This window comes from Medicago sativa, chromosome 3, assembly GCF_051527215.1.
Source record: "Medicago sativa cultivar Bolivia chromosome 3, Bolivia_mono, whole genome shotgun sequence".
Classification (NCBI taxonomy): domain Eukaryota; kingdom Viridiplantae; phylum Streptophyta; class Magnoliopsida; order Fabales; family Fabaceae; genus Medicago; species Medicago sativa.
In genome coordinates this window covers 79,140,230-79,159,138 of record NC_140751.1, presented here as the reverse complement: position 1 = coordinate 79,159,138, position 18,909 = coordinate 79,140,230, and the positions used below count along the sequence as shown (strand labels likewise).

Sequence of the window (18,909 nt, the reverse complement as noted above, 5' to 3'; positions counted from 1 at the left end):
ATGTACAGTTTTTATTGTACAATGAAAGTAGTATGACAACTTAAGTCAGTTGATAACAACATGGTGAAAAGGCCCACCCTCATTTTACCGTATGAAATTGTATATTGATTGTAACGTGATCTCAGAAAGTCTGGTTATATGTAACAAAAAAAAAAGTTTGGTTATATATGTTCAAGCTGTTAATTTGATAATTTGATCCATCTATCTTTAAGATAAATCAACTCTCTATCCAAGCTAGCAAGATAACATGGCAGTTATGTCATCAACCCAAATTGTCTAACAAATAATTTTTTTACCAAAATTATCTAACAAATATTAATTAATTATTATTATTTGTAAATAAAATCATCTTAGTAATCAACTTATCAATGCCAACTACTTTGAACGTTTAGATTATGTCTACATTGATTGATTAAGAAAATTGTTTATTCCCTTCAAAAAAAGAAAATCGTTTATTAATTTGGACCATTTTTTTATTGACTAAAAAAACTTAGAAGAACAAAACCATAAATAATTACCATGTTACAAAAATTAATTACAACCATGCCTTAAAGTGCAAATATTATCCTCAACAATTTTTCTTTGCTACGCTCCAAAGAAGTCTATAAAAAACTGCTATTTTATTTTTGTATGGAGAGGCATAACTAGTTAAGCATAACCACATTCTCAAAATGGTTAGCACACACACAGTAGTAGTCAGTCTTATCTCAATAGTCTTGTTTTGCATTGCATCAGCCCAAGGAAGAAAAACACTTCACATAAGCAATGGTTTTTCACAATCATCTCCGGTTACCAATGAATATGATGGTATCTGCAAGACTATTGTAGAGACACAAGGTTATACGTGCGAAGAACATAAGGTAAATATTACTATACCATGCTGCGTTCCACGTACTATTTGAAATTGTAACATATGTAGCATCAAGTAATATTGTACAGATCAACAAACGAATTTGTAAAATACCATTATTAATACCACTTCAATTGATATCACATATTTTACATCAATATTTATTTTTGTGTTGACCTAGGTTACAACAGATGATGGTTACATCTTGAGCCTGCAGAGGATCCCGATAGGGAGGTCTGGTAAGAAAGCGGACAAGCCTCCTGTATTAATCCAACATGGTCTCTTTAGTGTAAGTTTTATTGATGCAGATACGAATTTCAATATCGTATATGTAAAGTGGAAAAATATTTGAGTGATCACAAGATTTTGGTCACAAGGTTTGGACATACATAAAAATACACATTATTAATTCTTTTCACCTATTTTCTCTTTTGTGAGTGTGCCAAAATCTTATTACCGTGTAAGAGTTTCTCGTGCAACGTCAACATGTTAATTTGACTCCTATGATTTATTTCAGGATGCTGCCGTATGGTTGTTCAATTCTCCAGAAGAATCATTGGGATTTATTTTAGCAGATATTGGATTTGATGTGTGGCTTATCAATGGTCGAGGCACAAAATATAGCACCAACCACGCATCACTAAGTCCCAATGACATGGTTAATTCTTATTTATGATATATACATGCATTTCACTTTTTCAATTTTCATACTTTCATGAGTTGATTTATAATTTATTATAATTCAAAAAAAAAATGAGTTGATTTATAAATTATAATAAATTTTTTTTTTATTCCATTTTGTATAGGCTTATTGGGATTGGTCATGGGATGAATTAGCTGGTTATGATCTACCTGCTTCGGCACAATATGTGTACAACTATACTGGTCAAAAAATGCATTATGTCGGTCATTCTCAGGTGAATTAATTTCAAATTGATTATTTATTTATTATATTTTTAATAACTACCATGTTTGTGTATGTAACAACTATTGATATAAATTTTTCAGGGAACTTTAATAGCTTTTGCTGCTTTATCTCAAGGAAAGCTTCTGAATGTATTAAGATCGGCTGCATTACTTAGTCCAATTGCTCATATGACTCAAATTCCTTCCGAGTTAACAAAAATTGCTGCTGAACTCTTTTTAGCTAATGTGAGTGGCAGAAAAACAAATTATTATTTAGATAAAACTATGTATAATATTAAAGAGGAGTGTTATTTTAACAACCAATTTGGTGACAACTTATTTGACAGTCTTATTTTACAAAGAAAAAAGTGGTATTGGCACGGAAACCATAACAATAGAGAGAGAAAAAAGTGGTATTGGCACGGAAACCATAACAATAGAGAGATAAAGTAAAAAGTAATATGAGTATAAGAGAGAAAGTTGTTGCAAAAGTTGTCACTAAATAGATGTTCAAATATCATTTCTCAATATTAAATTACCAATTGAATACAATTATGAAAATATTTCCCTTTTTTCTAATGTAACAGGATATATATTGGTTAGGCCTCCGTGAATTCGTTCCACATGCGTAAGAGAATAAATAACCCTATTTTTTTACTTACTATTTGTTAATATGTTTGAGTGCAAAAAAAAGGGTAAAACTGATCAACAGTAGAAATAATATATCTTATGTTAATTCTAATGAGCAGGGATATTGGAATAAAACTTCTAGATGGCATCTGCACTATTCTATCCCTCAACTGCACAAACCGTTTATTACCATTATTCACAGGTACTTTAGATGTTAATAATGGCATATGATGCATAAATTTCACTTATTTTTTCATGTATAAATACTAATTACAACAATTATTGGTCTTATTTTTGTCTTCCTTACCTTTAAAATTTATAGGTCCAAATTGCTGCATAAATTCTTCAAAGGTAGATTCCTATCTTGATCATGAACCTCAACCAACCGCAACAAAGAATTTGATCCATTTTTCTCAAAGTAAGTCTGTCAAGGAGGCAATATTTTCTTAATTTTTTCCATGACTAAATATAATTTGATCTTTGTCAATAAGATTTTAGTTTAGTAAGTGTGACTTTATAACTTCAAAAGACACAGTTCAAATCTCAAAAGCAGGTGTAAAATGAATATTAATGTGATTTTGTTTAATAATATTTTTCTCTGTCTCTATTAAAAAAGTGAACAATTAAATATCCTAAAGTATTGTTAAGTATGATACTTAAAATTCAATTTTTTTAATGCCATGTCATTTTTATATTTATTTATTTTTAACAAATTTAAGTTTAAAATTAATTTTCTCTACGTGGTACAATACTCAACAAAACTCTAGAACATCATATAATTCTTCTATCATTTGATTTTTATGCATTTATGAACAGGATTAACATTTTTTCATATTGACCTGACTCTATGAAATTTGAGCAGTGATCAGATCAGGACAAATAGCAAAATATGATTATGCTGATGAAGCACAAAATATACTACACTATGGACAAAGGATCCCTCCAACTTATGACATAACCAAAATCCCTAGTGAATTCCCCCTTTTTCTCAGCTATGGAGGACAAGATACTCTATCTGATGTACAAGATGTGAAGGTTTTGTTCAATGACCTCAATAATGACCATGATGCTAGCAACCGTGTGGTATTGTTCAAGGATGATTATGCACATATTGATTTTATAGCGGGTGACAATGCTAAACAAGTTGTTTATGATCCCATGATAGCTTTTTTCAATGCTCATTGATTTTACGATGATTATTCTGTATGTAGTAGCTTTCTCATTAAGTTGAATTTCATTAGAGTGGGTGCTTTTTTCCCTTCTCATTTGAGTATGTTAGATTTCCGTCAAAATTAAAACAAAAAGAATGTGGTGTATGCTAGATTCTTCTCTATATTTAATCATATAATTCATATTTAATCAAATACCATTAATTCATATTTGCAATTGTTCTTTTGAATCCAATATTATGCCTACTCTTTACTTTTCTTTGGTTAATTAAAAAAGTCCTAACACATAAGATACATCTTCGCATTTTTCATTCACCGGTATAAGTCTGCAAATTTCTCAATTTAGAACAGTAAAATTACCCCGTTTTTTTTTAGTAACTTCACACTTTCACTGCGGTTAACAATACACCAACAAGGATCGGGTCTAGAGGAAGAGTTGAACTTCAACAACATATTAAATTCAAATTTGAATCTTGACGGAAAGATGTACCAACATTAATGCATGTCACACCTCAAAATTATTTAGAGTTCAATGGAAAGGAACGTGAAGAAATTAAAGTTTATATTTTAAAATGGAGGATTTGTCCCGTGAGCATAGCTCAGTAGGTAGAACAATGCATTATTATATGCAGGGGCCGGGGTTCGAACCCCGGACACCCCATTTATTATTCATCTTATAAGGTGAATTCTAGCACTAGACTATCTGACCAAAAAAAAATGAAGGATTTAAAAAAGTCAAGATATTTTTCTTTCTTTTAATTTTGGCATCGAAAGACACATCATCGAGTTTGTTGTCTTTAAAATTGTCACATTTTCAAAGAGTTTAACGTCTCTACTTAGGTTGAGTACAAAAATTACTAAGATAATGAATAGTGGAGGTTTTAAAAATTACACCTACTTAATGGTATGACACATGTTGCACTTTTAAAGACAAAAATGGTGGTTTGTTCATCAAAATAGACAGGTAAACATGAATTCCAATGTGTTAGATGATAGTCTCATAGTGACAATCAAAATATTGTTTATATCGTATCTACAGGAAGTCGTGTATATTTCAATCGTACAGAAAATTATGGGATTCTAAGGCTTTGTTTGCGAGTTTGGAGGGGAAGGGAGGGGAAGACTTGGGAAAAAAGGAATGAGCAAGTGGAAGAAATAGAGGAAAATGGCAGGGGAGGGCTTTGAGGGGTTAACTTTTCTTCATAATACTAAACTCTCCTCATTTGGGGGACCTAAAAAATTGTATTGGATGAGAGTTTTGGGGGGTTTTGGAGGGTTTATATGAAATCTTCATATTTAATCATATACATTAATTTATCATTCTCTAAAAAACTACTCTTTTAAAAAATTTGAAAAATTTCTCCATTTTCCCTCATATTTTCCACCCCTCAAAACCTTCTCTTCCCCTCTCCTCCAAACTCGCAAACAAAGCCTAAGTAAAGTTTTATTTGTACAAACACTACATCAATGGTCTCCAGGGGCGGATCTATTTGATGGCTATGTGGGGCTTACACGCCACTTTCCTATTTTTTTTATATGTATTATAAAAATGATAATAATCATTTTGATTCTTGAATATATAATAAGTAGTCATAATAGTTTCTGAAGTGACAATAAGTAAGTATATTGAAGGACTAATAATTAATATAACAATATTAATAAAGTATTTTAATGTTAGGAACTATTTTGATTAACGAAGTGTACAATCAGAAACAATTTAAAATTTTGATACATTGAAAGATTATTTTACCCCCACATGTATCAAATGTCTAGATCCGCCCCGATGATCTTTTAGAAATTTTAAGATAAACAAACGTGTTGAAATTATATTTCATTAATTACTTCAATATTGTGTTATTTTAATCGATTATATTTTCATGCTTTTTTTTTATATCTTCGCATGTTGCTCATGGTACGTTTTCGTTGCTGACATTATCCTGTAGTATGTTTTCTTAGACATTTAGTTAATTTGTTTTTGCTCAATATTTTTTTTGTCACGTAGCTTAGTTGTTAAAAATTTATCTTTTAAGATGAATAAGTGAGGTGTATAGAATTCAAACTTTAACCCTTACATATATAATGCAATGTTCCCACTAACAAAGTTAAGCTTGTGGGAAATTATTCAATAGTTATTTACAAGTTTTTTACACAGATTAAGAAAAGTGTATAAATAAAGGGGAAAGTGGAATATATTGTATTGGGAATGATAAAAGTAGTATTATTTAGTGTTATATTGTATTGGGAATGATGAAAGTTGTATTGAAAATTGAAATGAGTTAGTTATTTTGGGACACTTTTTTTAAAAAAATGGGTCAGTTATTCCGGAACGAAGGGAGTAATATACTATAAGATATGAAAAATATGGAGATTAAATCAACAGTAGTAGTGTGGTCATGTCATTATATAAATGGTCACCATAACATCTCACCAACTTTTTTTTGAGCGGCATAGTGGTGTAAATAGGGCAGCACTTGGGTGATATAGTTTATGGGTGACATTAGTGACATTAGTTCATTTGGATGAGAGAGAATGATAGATGAATGATTAAAAATAATTATTTAGATGAGAGAGAATGATTGATTTAGAGAGAGATATGAACAATATCATCAATGTCACCAAGTGCTATGTCACTCAAGTGCTATCCGGTGTAAATAAATGTGAAATGATCATATTTATACTAGCTGACAGATTGGTTGTGTTTTTTTTTGTCAAATAGATTAATGATATTTCGTGGAGACCTTTGATTAATGATATTAAGTAGTTTTTATTACATAATATCTCATGTAACTATTAATTTAAAAGTAATTTTATGAAACACTTTCTTTAAGAAGCCCGAAAAAATACATTAAAAAACTATTCTAAGCACAAGACATGTTTAAATAAAAAAGTTAACAATATTTTGCTCAAAAATAAATTAATTAACATTATCTTTATATAATACAAAAGGATACCTCTATGAGCATAAGTACACGTGGCGCCTCATTTTGCTTCTAGCATTTAATGCTCCTCAAACAAATTTTTTGCAATGCATTAGACCTTTGATCAAGAAAGTTGACTTAATTATGTATTATGTATCCATTGCATTTAATATTTTTATCAACCAATTAGAATGGATCATGACTCATAATTTTTTTCTTAACCAATCAAAATAGATCATGACTCATTTATTTTTTATGAGCCAATCAAAATTGATCTTGACATGATTTTTTTCCTATATATAGACAATTTGTTTTTCATTATTTTCATCTACCATCTTCCTCTCATAAAATAAAAGACATTTTGTGTCCATAATTTAGGTTTCGAGTATATTTTTTATGATTATTTTTCATTGTGGTTGTATTTATGTGCTTTTTGTTATAGCATGTAGGTGTGAAAATTCTGTATTTAGTTTTCCTTCATTTTTTTTTATCCAGTTCTTTTTTTTTTCTTCTTCTAATTAACTATTTGCATTTTCAGGGTAACAAAATTCATGCTATTGTATGAAGAAATATGATTATAAATTTGAGAAGGATTTGAAGGAAGGAAAGGTCTACTTTGGTGTTGGGCTACAAATCTTGGATCTTATCAAACAACGAAACATGACTACAAACAAATTTTTTAGTTTAACACAAAAATGAAATTATGCAGAGTGAATAGTGTACCTTCAGATATTTCAGTTCAGATATTGATTTGGTGTTTCTTATTATGTCATTTATATGTATAATACTTTTATTTTGTTCGGATTAGTTTTTTCATCACAACATTATTTTCGATCTTAAAGAGGTAGTACAATCTATATGGAGGCTTTGATAAACTTTTCTTTTTTTTTTTTAAAGAATGAGGCTTTGATAAACTTGATCATTTGTTATTTACACAAGTACAAAAAAGAAACCATTTTTAGAAAACTCCAATATTGTTTTAAACAATTGTAATTTTGAAACAATTAATTGGACTCAAAGTGGTTAATGAGTTCTACTAAAAGATGAATTATTTAAGAAAAATAATTTTTGTTAAGACTTTAATTTCCTCTTTGCTAGAATTACCCGGGTCCTTTTCCTCTGGGACCGGAGGGTTAACCCCAACAACAAAAAAACATATTAGATTTTTTCCACTATATTTTTAAACAAGTCTATGAATAACAAGATAAATGATACACATAAATGTATCAATCATGCAAGATAAATGTCTTTTGTTACTAAATAATTAATGATACACATAAATGCATCAATCATGCAAGATAAATATGGAAGCTATTTGTTTGACCAAATAAATAAAGGATATTATTATGAATGTGTTATGAATAATTGAAAAAGACATTTGTACACCATCCGGTCACTAATATAAGCAAAAGTTTGATTTTTAGATTCATTCATTAAACGACGTATGTAGTCTTTATTATAGACTACATACGTCATTTAATAAATGAATCTAAAAATTAAACCTTTGCTTATATTAGTGACCGGAGGGTGTACTTTATATGTGTCATCACTTATATTATAAGTCAGTCAAATGTTAACATATGTCAATGATAATTTCCAAGCCAAACAGATTCAAACACTTTAAAAAGGAACAAGATGTAAAAAAAAATTAGCATTTATCTACAATATTCTTTTCTTTTCTTTTTTCCGAATATTACAAGTTTTTTTATGGTATATCAATGTATGCAACAAAATAATAGTAAATGCAATATATATATATATATATATATATATATATATATATATATATATATAATCAAAACCATGCATATTAATGTATGTGCTCTTTGCTAAAACCATTTATTATTATTGAATGAATATGCATTTTTTTTTTGCTAACGAAATTTTTATTTTGTTTTTTGTTACTACTAACGAATGAATACGCATGTTTGAACCCAAAAAAGTTGTATAGAATATGGAAGGCCTAGAAATTTAAGAAAAAAATCGTATACTATCTATAAAAATGAGTGAAATGAACTTTCAAAACCTCTATAAAGGTAGTATTATAAAAAGAGAAATGATAGCAACACACACTTTTCAACATACCTTTTTTATTGGTTGCAATTCGCGCGGGTTCCACCAAATCATGTGAGACCCATATAAATTTGGTGGAACTCAAGTGAGTTTTAACCAATCAAAAGAGTGTGTTAAAAAATGTATATTAAAATGTGTGTTATTCTCATTATGCAAAAGAAATGAAATTATTTTCCATGAAAACCGGTAAAGGTTATTGTCCCCTTTTTCTTATTTGATTTCTTCAATTTAATTGCAATCAACATTTGGTCTTCACAGTTTTTTTGCCAATCATAGACATTGATAAAATCAAGTGTACGTATTTTCCAAATGGAAAGGAATTATTTAGGAAAAACCTTGCATTGAATTATATCATCAGAATAAAAGTTGGAAATTAATATATTTTAATGTTTTTATAACAATAAAAAATAGCACAAGAAAAAAGCGCACCATACAAGTATGTTCCTTTTTTTACTCATATAAACATACTATCTTTTCCTCTAAAAAACATATTCTTTTTTTTTTTAATAATTTTATTTAGGTGAGATTTTTTTTTGGTCAATATCTCTCTTTATTTAGGTGAGTTGAGTCCAAAGAGAAAACCTCAAGAATCAAAAAGAGATTACAATGTATTATCCATCGAGGATGTCCTAACGCTGGTATTGAGAATTGTACTCACACTTTAATGGGGGCTGGAGTCAATTTATTATCAACTAAATCGACATATATCGACAATTTAAGCACATTCTCAATCACACTACAGATCTTTATATTTTTATCTTTATCTTTATAATAAACATTTGTCTTACATTACATATAAAGTACACATGAGGATCTCTCATTTCCTACCTCATTTCATGCTATGATATTTCATTTTTATAAAACAAAATATTCAAATAAATATTTAAAATTGTCCATGATGATTATGGTACCATTCTAAATTAAATGTTTTTATATCAGCATTTACACAAAAAATCAATTATGTCTATATTTGTTTTTTTTGGGTCAAGTTATGCCGATATATGTTAATTGTGGGTGTTTACTAATTTGTTAAATAAATGTCTTTCAAGTGGTACTAACATGTTTTCCTAATTCAACTTTTAATTTATGGATTTCTCCCATTTAGTATCAAAAACATATATTCTTGCTCAATGAAGATTTGGTTCAATTGTCGTGAGTTTAGCTTTTACTACTAACGTGAAAACTTCTTGATGGGTGGTACGTAAGTATCTCGATTAGAGATCGATAAATCTCAAAATCTATCCTAATTCAGATGAGCCCTTGGAGTCTGACTCACTAAAATTTCACTTATAAAAAATAAATAAATTAAAAATAACAAGTTTTCTTTGTGAGAAAAACATCCGCAATGCAAAATATATTCTTTTATTTTTTTCAAATGTATTTGGTAGTTTTGAATATGTCCACCAACAAGCATATTTTTCTTTTGGTGAACTTTAATGGAATGCTTACTAACAAGTATATATACATCATCGTTCATAAAAAAAAAAAAAATAATACACATCATCGTAAATATAAATATTTTCTTCAGTTTGATGTAAATATGATTTATTTTCAATTTAAATGACTGAATAAGTATACCACTTCTTTTTACGATCACACCCCTTAATTAAGGGAATGTTTAATATGATGTTTCTTTTTACCATTTCTTTTTTACTTAATTAAAAAAATATCACATCATTTAAAATGTTAAATAAATATGTAATTTATCAGCTCAAGTAACACATCAATATTTTTCCATGGTTACTTTTCAGCAAATACCAAAAGTCTTCTCATGGATAATCACATTAGGCTAAGAGTAACCACAAAGATGAAATTGACACCACATCTCCGTCCTAATCCTTAACGCACTAGGTATATAAGTCATATCATTTATATGTTTCTCACCACATACTCTTGCATCCAATATGAAGTTTTAACTCATATATGACATATTAACATATCTCCTTTACGTGTGAGACTTTGTACATTTGTAATCTGGTAACATAACCAAATAAGATTAGAGAAAACATAACATGCTATAAAAGTGGGTTGGTGGTGATTTAATGGATGAATGTTTTTATTCTTTTCATTCATGAGAAGAGAGAAAGTAAATTAGAAAAAGATAGAAGACAAAAAAGAAATTCAAACATGAGAGAGATGATAAGAAAAAAAGAAATGTTTGTGCTTTGTCTATGAGAGTATATAAAATAGAGTGAATTCCTGGTGATTTACGAGTTTGTTGAAGGAGTTCGAAATTTTTTAGTATATATTTTACCAAAAAATTAAACTAAATAAAAAATGTCACATTGTTTTAATAATAAATACAATAACCCTTTATTTTGTCAAATTAGCAAAACACATGCAATTTTTCATTGTCAAATCCAACCAAAGATCAAAAGTGAATGAATTTGAAATAATAGAGGTTAAATAAAAGATATAGCATGAAAGTGAATAACAACCAATAACTAAAATTTAAGATAAAAAATTAATAAATGTCATCCAATACCTAACAAAGTAGTTTATCATAATTTTGGGATAATGTTCAGACTTTCAGATGAGCCTACATTGAGTTAGATCATCATATTAGGTCAAAAGCAGCCATATAAGTGAGATTGCCACACCACATCTTCACAAAAAATCTTAAGTCATTAAGTATATGTGTCATCTCACTTATATGTTGTTCAAAATCTACTATTTTATCCAATGTAGAACGTCAACTCACACTTGATACATTAACATATGTTAATCAGGTGTGTGACTATCCACATCCGTAAATATGTGACATAGCCAAATAAGGTCAATTGTAAGCACATCATGTTCAAAAAGGTAGTTTGATAGTGATTTCATGGAGGCAAATTTATGTTTATTTATTTCATGATAATAGAGAAAGGAAATTAAAAAGAAAAAATAGAATACGAAAAAAGAATTTGAACATGATAAAAATGATTAGGGAAAAAAATATATGTAGCATGCTTTATCCGAAAAATTATTGGGAATAAACTGAGTTGCCGGTAATTATATGGGTTTGTTGAAGGGGTTGAAGATTTTTGGGTAATTATTTTACAAAAAAATTAGACTTAATTAACAAAGCGTCACGTCATTTTCAAATGTCTAATAAGCATGTGCTTTGTCAACTAACATAACACATCTGCATTTTTCCATTGTAACATCCCACTAAAGACCAAATGTTAAAGTAATTTTAAATGATAAAGGTTGAATAAAAAATGGCATGAGAGCGAATGACATCCAAAAACTATATTTAAGTTAAAAAATAAATAAACAAATGACATCTAAACACCAGCAAAATAGTTCATCTTAATGTTGGGACGACACAGGGAGCCTATATTGTGTTTGATCATCATATTATGCAAAGAACAATCACACAATGGAAATTGACACCACATATCGACTTAAAATATCTAATGAGCTTATGAGCATGTATTTTTTTCAACTCAGTATAACACTTCTACATTTTTCAATTCTTAGATCCCACCAAAAACTAAAAGTAAAATGGTTTGAAATAATAGATATTGAATAAAAAAAAACAGCATCAAAGCAAATGACATCCCTAAACTATAAATTTTAAGATGAAAAAATTTAATAAATGATATCCAAAACTAACTAAATAGTTCATCATAATATTGTGTCTTCGGAGGGAGCCTATTTATTTTTTTTTATATAATTAGTTTAGGCTAAGATCAACCACAAAAGTAAGATTCACACCACATCTTCATCTAAAATCTTAAGACATTATGTACATAAGTTATCTCACTTATATTTTCCTCACCATCTACCATTGAATTCAATGTGAAACTTTAACTCACATATGACACATTAACATCTCTCTTAAATGTGGGACTTTTTGCATGTGTAATATGGTGACATATCCAAATTATAAGGACAAACTGAGACCTAACATGAAAAAGGAATTTTTTACATGAGATAGATGGTAAGGAAAACAAGTAAGGGGTGTGTGCTTTAACATTTAAAGTATAGCAAATGGATTGAGCTGCTTGCAATTTTGTAGGTATGTTGAAGGATTAGGAGATTTTGGGGTAATTACTTTACGAAAAAAAAATAGACTCAATTAAAAAACGTCACATCATTTTAAAATTTCTAATAGGTATATATTTTTGTAAACTCAAAATAATACATTTATCTTTTTTCATTATCAGAATTCACAAAAGACCAAAGTCAAAGAATTTGAAATAAGGAATGCTGAATAAAAAAACAATGAACGTGAATGAAATTCAATAACTAAAATTTAAGATAAAAAAGTTAAACAAATGACATATTAAAACTAACAAAACAGTTCATCATGATTTTGGGACTTCTACGGGATTATGCATAGAGTTTGATCACCATCTTAGATTAAGAGAAACCTCACAAGTGAGATTGATATCATATCTTCGTCCAAAACCTTTAGGCATCAGGAGTCATGTCATTTATATGATGTTCAAAATCTATTATTCCATCCAATACAGAACTTTAATACACACTTACATGACGCATTTAAATATGGTCAATTGAAATCACAAAATGTTCAAAAAAATTGGTTGGCGGTGGTTTCATGGAGAGGGGTTTATGTTTCTTTCTTCCATGAGAAGAAATAAAGAAAATTAAAAGCAAAAAAAAAATCAAAAAAGGAATTAAAACACAAGGGAAGATAGGCGAAAGAAAATAAGTATTGTACATTTTTTTGTGAGAGTATAGAGAATAGTGTGAGTTGCTGGTTATTTTATGGGTTGGTCGAAGGAGTCCGAGATTTTTGGGTAATTATTTTACCAAAAAATTAGATTCAATTAAACAAACGTCACATGATTTTTTTTAAGGAAAACGTTACATGATATTAAATTGTCTAATAAATATATATTTTTGTCAACTCAACTTAACACATCAACAATTTACCATTTTCACCTGCCACAAAAGTCCAAAAGTGAATAAATTGAAATAATAGATGTTGAATGAAAAAAAAACATATGGAAGAGAATGCCATATAAAAACTAAACTCTAAGATGAAAATAAACAAATGACATCCAAAAACTAAAAAACCGGTTGATAACAATATTGTGATTTTCGCATAATCCTACATTGAGTTTGATCATCTCAACATACAAAGATAATCCACACACGTGAGTTTGATACCACATCATAACCTAAACCTTATGAAATTATGTATATGGATCATATCACTTATATGTTGCTCAACATCTACTCTCACATCCAATGTGAAACTTTAGCTTACAGTCAACACATCAACATATCTCACTTAAGTATAAGACTCTCCGCAACCGACATTTGTCACTGGGATTCACCCATGCTTCATTCGCAAAGTCGAACCGAGTTATAATATCATCATTCGGCCTTATGGAAAGAGCCAACACTGGTGTTAATCTACTCATTAGACATAGAGCAACCACATAAATGAGAATAATACATCTTCATCCAATGTTTTAATTACGACGAAATTCTAGCCCGTGCTTGGCACGGGTGTCCATACTAGTTTACATTACAACAAAAGCCAAAGCGATTCAAAAACTAAAGTCATCAAGGAGACAAGGACCAATACAACATCTCAACGGATTAAGTCATCCATTGATTCAAATCATTAAAAAAAAAGGAATATCAGCTTTAATCTACTACCATATCAAAATTTTAATGTGATCAATCAAATGCAGAATATTTGGTTCTTTAATTTTGGGCTTTAAGCCACCACCACATCAAAATTAAGAATGCCAGCTTTAAATCATCACCACATCAAAATTTTAATGACATCAATCAATTGCACATAGATTAATTTATATGGGTCTTGCTTGTTAAGGATGCAAAAATAGAAATAATTGATAAATTTAAAGTAAAAAAAGTTACTTTTTAAAGTTTCCATGCATTGAATGCACCATTTTCAAGACAAAATTTTTTCTTTGGTCTTCTTAACAAGTGCTCTTAGGGCACTTGTTAGCATTTCTCAATTTATATATAGAAGTATTTTATGAAGTAATATATCAAAGTCCTATAATAGTGGAGATATGCTGAAGCTGTTAATTTGATCTCCAAGACAAATCAAACTCTCCAAGACCAATCAATCTGCCAAGACTAACAAATACTATTAACTACTTGTAAAAAAATCACATTAGTAATTACTCCAATGAGGTTGTAAGTTTACAAAAAATTCTTTGAACGGTCATTACTTGTAATGAAATCACATTAGTACGCTCATTACTTGTAATTAAATCACATTAGTAATTACCTTATCAATGCAAATAACCTTTCAACACTCAGATATGTTAGAAACACAACCAACAATTACCTTGTTACGACCATGCATTAAAATGCAATATTATCCTCAACAATTTGTCTTTGCCCTCCATAGAAATCTATAAAATACCACTAGTTTCATCTTCTATAGAGAGGCATAACCACATTGTCAAAATGGCTAGCAGAGTACTAATTAGTCTTATCTCAATAGTCTTGCTTTGCATTACAACAACACAAGGAAGAAAAACACTTTACACAACCAATGATTTTTCAACAGTCTCTCCAGGTACCGGTGATGGCATTTGCAAGACTTTGGCTGAGCCACAAGGTTACCCATGTGAAGAACATAAGGTAAATAATATTTACTATAGCATGTTTGCATTCCACATGCCATTTTGCAACCTCTTTTTTTTTTTTTTTTGTCAAAAATTAATTGTAACCTCTTTTGTCAAAAATAAAATAAAATTGTAAGCTCTAATGAATTTTAAATTTCCTCGGTTATAAAATAAAATGGTTGCCATCAATGTTTTTGTGCTAACTCAGGTTACAACTGAGGATGGCTACATCTTGAGCCTCCAGAGGATCCCAACAGGGCGGTCCGGTAAGAAAGCGGACAAACCACCCGTGTTAATCCAACATGGTCTCTTTTGTGTAAGTTTTGTACTACGGATGCAAATTATAATATTATTGTATATGCAAAGTCAGCATGTTATTAATTTGACTCGTATGATATATATTTCAGGATGCAGCAATATGGTTGTTCAATTCTCCAGAAGAATCACTAGGATTTATTTTAGCAGACATTGGATTTGATGTGTGGCTTGTCAATGGCCGCGGCACAAAATATAGCACCATGCACACATCACTAAATTCTAATGAAATGGTTTGTGTACTTTACAATATACACAGTACATATGCAATATTTCAATCTTTTTTAATTTTCACTATTTAATAGTAATTATAGTTGATTTATTTCATTATACGTGTAGGCTTACTGGGATTGGTCATGGGATGAATTAGCAAGTTATGATCTTCCTGCTTCAGTTCAATATGTTTACAACCATACGGGTCAAAAAATTCACTATACAGGTCATTCTCAGGTGCGTTGGTTTTATTTTGTATATTTTTAATCAGTGTATGTGTGTGTAACAATAAATGATATAAATGTAATATAAAAAAAATAAATGATATAAATGTTTCAGGGAACTTTAATAGCTTTCGTTGCTTTATCTCAAGGAAAGCTTCTGAATATGTTGAGATCAGCTGCATTACTAAGTCCAATTGCTCATATGAGTCTAGTTCCTGCAGGGTTAACAAAAGTTGCTGCTGACCTCTTTTTGGCTAATGTGAGTGATAGAATAAAAAACACTATTTAGATAAACTATATATGTATATAATTATTAATTGATTACAATTATGAAAATGATTTCCTTTTGTTTTTTAATATATCAGGAACTATATTGGTTAGGCCTTCGTGAATTCATTCCTAACGCGTAAGAGAATAAATAACTCTTTCCTCTAATTCTACTATGTTTTTCTAAAAATATTTGAGAGCAAAATAAAATGGTAAAACTGCATCAACAAAAAAAAAATATCAGTAGAAATAATATATATTTTTGCTCATTCTAATAAGCAGGAATGCTGCACTAAAACTTGTGGATGGCATATGCAACAGTCTATCCCTCAATTGCGCAAACAGCCTATTGCCATTATTCACAGGTACTTAGATGTTAATAATGGCATGATGAGAAAATTTCACTTAATTTTAATGTATATATATTTATTACCACAATTGTTGATTATTTTTTAGGTCCGAATTGCTGCATAAATTCTTCTAAGATACATTTCTATCTTGATAACGAACCACATCCAACATCGACAAAGAACTTGATCCATTTTTCTCAAAGTAAGTCTACTGAAAACAATATTTTTATCTGTGAATAAATATATTTTATTTTTGTACGCGAGGTGTCTGTTTAGTGGTAAGAGTATTATTGAATTCCTTTAAATTGTTGTAAAATAATCATAAATATCACTTTAATTAATAATAATTTCTCTCTTCTTCATTTAAAAAAAGGTGAATATTCAAGCACTTTAGAGTTTTGTTGGATATCCTACCCAATATCCAATAATAACATGTTATTTTTTTATATTTAATTATTTTGAAGTACATTTTTACTTAATTTCGATAGTACCAAACAATTTTTATTTCATTTTATTTTCATGCACTTATGAATTGAATTATTTTCCTTGTTGACCTGGCTCTTATACACTATGAAATTCGAGCAGTGATTAGAAGAGGAAAAATAGCAAAGTATGATTATGTTAATGAAGCACAAAATATACAACACTATGGACAAAGGGTTCCTCCAACATATGACATGACAAAAATCCCAAGTGAATTCCCTCTTTTTCTTGGCTATGGAGGGAAAGATTTTCTATCTGATGTACAAGATGTGAAGGTTTTGCTCAATGATCTCGGTGATCAAGATGCTAAAAACCGCGTGGTATTGTTCAAGGATAATTATGCACATGCTGATTTTATAGCGGGTGACAATGCTAAAGAAGTCGTTTATGATCCCATGATAGCTTTTTTCAACTCTCGTTGATTTTACTACCACGATACATATTACATAATGATGAGAATAGTTAGTTTAACTCTCTTACTTGTCATGCAAGTAACATATATTAGGCTTACTATATGGTATAGCTTGTTCATGTTAGGATATGATGCTCCTTATTATGTGTATATATAACCAATGTACTCATTCAATCATCAATAATAATACACTTCTCTTCATTTTCTCTTGTTTCCAAATATGGTATCAGAGCGCCTTCTCTCAATAAGGGAAAGGTTGTTACGATCCATAACGGTTTTGTAACCGTTTTTCTCCGCTGCACCTTCTTCTCCGATCACCTTTTTGATCATTGATTCTTGTTTTCCGGTGTTGATTCTTGTTTATCCACCGTGATTCTTGCTTTCTTGTGGTTGATTCAACCTTTTTCGCCATTGTTTTCTTTATAGTTCCATATTTTCTTGCTTAACTTCATCTTCTTCGTTGAAGTTTTTCATACTCTGTTTTACTACCTGAACTCTTCTCTGCATTTCTATGGCGCCTCGTAATTCATCTCCTGATACTGAATCAGTTTAATTTGTTCATCCTAGTGAGAATCCTAATTCTCTTTCTATTACTCCCAAACTCACCGGTTCCACCTACATTGCATGGAGCCGTACAGTTGAACGTGCTTTAGGAACGAAGAATAAACAAGGTTTCATCAATGGTTCTATTCCTATGCCCGATGAGGATGATTTGAACCGTGCAGCTTGGGAACGGTGTAATCATCTTGTGCAATCTTGGCTCATCAATTCTGTTTCAGAATCTATTGCACCAACTATTGTTTTCTGTGATACAGCTCTTGAGGTTTGGCGTGATTTGAAAGAACGTTTCTCAAAAATTGATCGTATTCGCATAGCTAATTTGCGTTCATCTATCAATAATCTGAAGCAAGGCTCTAAGAGTGTTTTGGATTATTTTACTGAAATGAAGTCCCTTTGGGAGGAATTATCGTCACACAGACCAATTCCAAATTGCGTTTGTGTTCATCCTTGTCGTTGTATTGCTTCTAGAACTGCTAAGAATCATAGGAATGAAGACCAGATAATGCAGTTTCTCACTGGTTTAAATGATCAGTTTTCTGTGGTTCGCACTCAAGTGCTTATCCTTGATCCTCTTCCTTCTTTGAACAAGGTTTACTCTTTGGTTGTTCAAGAAGAGAGTAATCATGGTTCTCTTCCATCTTTAAGTGTTACTGATGATAATTCTCTTCAAATTAATGCTACTGATATTAGAAGACCTCAAGGGCGTGGAAAGAGTTCTTCACAAACTAAACCTTCTAGGTTTTGCACCTTTTGTAACCGCACCAATCACACTGTTGATTTTTGCTACATGAAACATGTGTATCCCAATGTGAATAATCGTATGAATCAACCTCGTGTTAATGCTACTAAACAAGAAGATTCAGATGCTGCTACTTCTTCCTCTACTGGTTCACATGCTTCTGCAACTTCCAATATCAGTTTTTCTCAGGACCAGTTGTCTCAACTTGTATCCATGCTCCAACAGACAAA

The 18,909-nt window shown here is 30.0% G+C and overlaps 2 protein-coding genes across 2 annotated transcripts; both read left to right on the top strand.

Annotated features, from left to right (window-relative positions):
- Positions 1–632: 632 nt before the first annotated feature.
- On the top strand, positions 633–3,719 carry LOC146940590 (triacylglycerol lipase 2-like). The gene is made up of 9 exons (XM_085754282.1): positions 633–860; positions 1,032–1,139; positions 1,368–1,508; positions 1,657–1,767; positions 1,859–2,002; positions 2,344–2,384; positions 2,506–2,588; positions 2,709–2,804; positions 3,249–3,719. The coding sequence occupies exons 1-9, from the start codon at positions 672–674 to the stop codon at positions 3,569–3,571; spliced, it is 1,236 nt and encodes a 411-aa protein (XP_085610408.1). The 5' UTR covers positions 633–671; the 3' UTR covers positions 3,572–3,719.
- Positions 3,720–14,954: 11,235 nt separating this feature from the next.
- On the top strand, positions 14,955–17,414 carry LOC146940589 (triacylglycerol lipase 2-like). The gene is made up of 9 exons (XM_085757980.1): positions 14,955–15,131; positions 15,324–15,431; positions 15,523–15,663; positions 15,770–15,880; positions 15,983–16,126; positions 16,233–16,273; positions 16,417–16,499; positions 16,591–16,686; positions 17,070–17,414. Exons 1-9 carry the CDS (start codon positions 14,955–14,957, stop codon positions 17,387–17,389), a joined length of 1,221 nt encoding a protein of 406 aa, XP_085614106.1. The 3' UTR covers positions 17,390–17,414.
- Positions 17,415–18,909: the final 1,495 nt, after the last annotated feature.

Bases quoted from the DNA above. Each gene is read 5' to 3' on its own strand.
- LOC146940590 (XM_085754282.1), top strand. From the start codon at position 672: ATGGTTAGCACACACACAGTAGTAGTCAGTCTTATCTCAATAGTCTTG. The intron at 1,140-1,367 runs GTAAGTTTTATT...GATTTATTTCAG, and splicing joins TCCAACATGGTCTCTTTAGT to GATGCTGCCGTATGGTTGTT. The intron at 2,805-3,248 runs GTAAGTCTGTCA...AAATTTGAGCAG, and splicing joins TTTGATCCATTTTTCTCAAA to TGATCAGATCAGGACAAATA.
- LOC146940589 (XM_085757980.1), top strand. From the start codon at position 14,955: ATGGCTAGCAGAGTACTAATTAGTCTTATCTCAATAGTCTTGCTTTGC. The intron at 16,127-16,232 runs GTGAGTGATAGA...TTAATATATCAG, and splicing joins CTGACCTCTTTTTGGCTAAT to GAACTATATTGGTTAGGCCT. The intron at 16,687-17,069 runs GTAAGTCTACTG...AAATTCGAGCAG, and splicing joins CTTGATCCATTTTTCTCAAA to TGATTAGAAGAGGAAAAATA.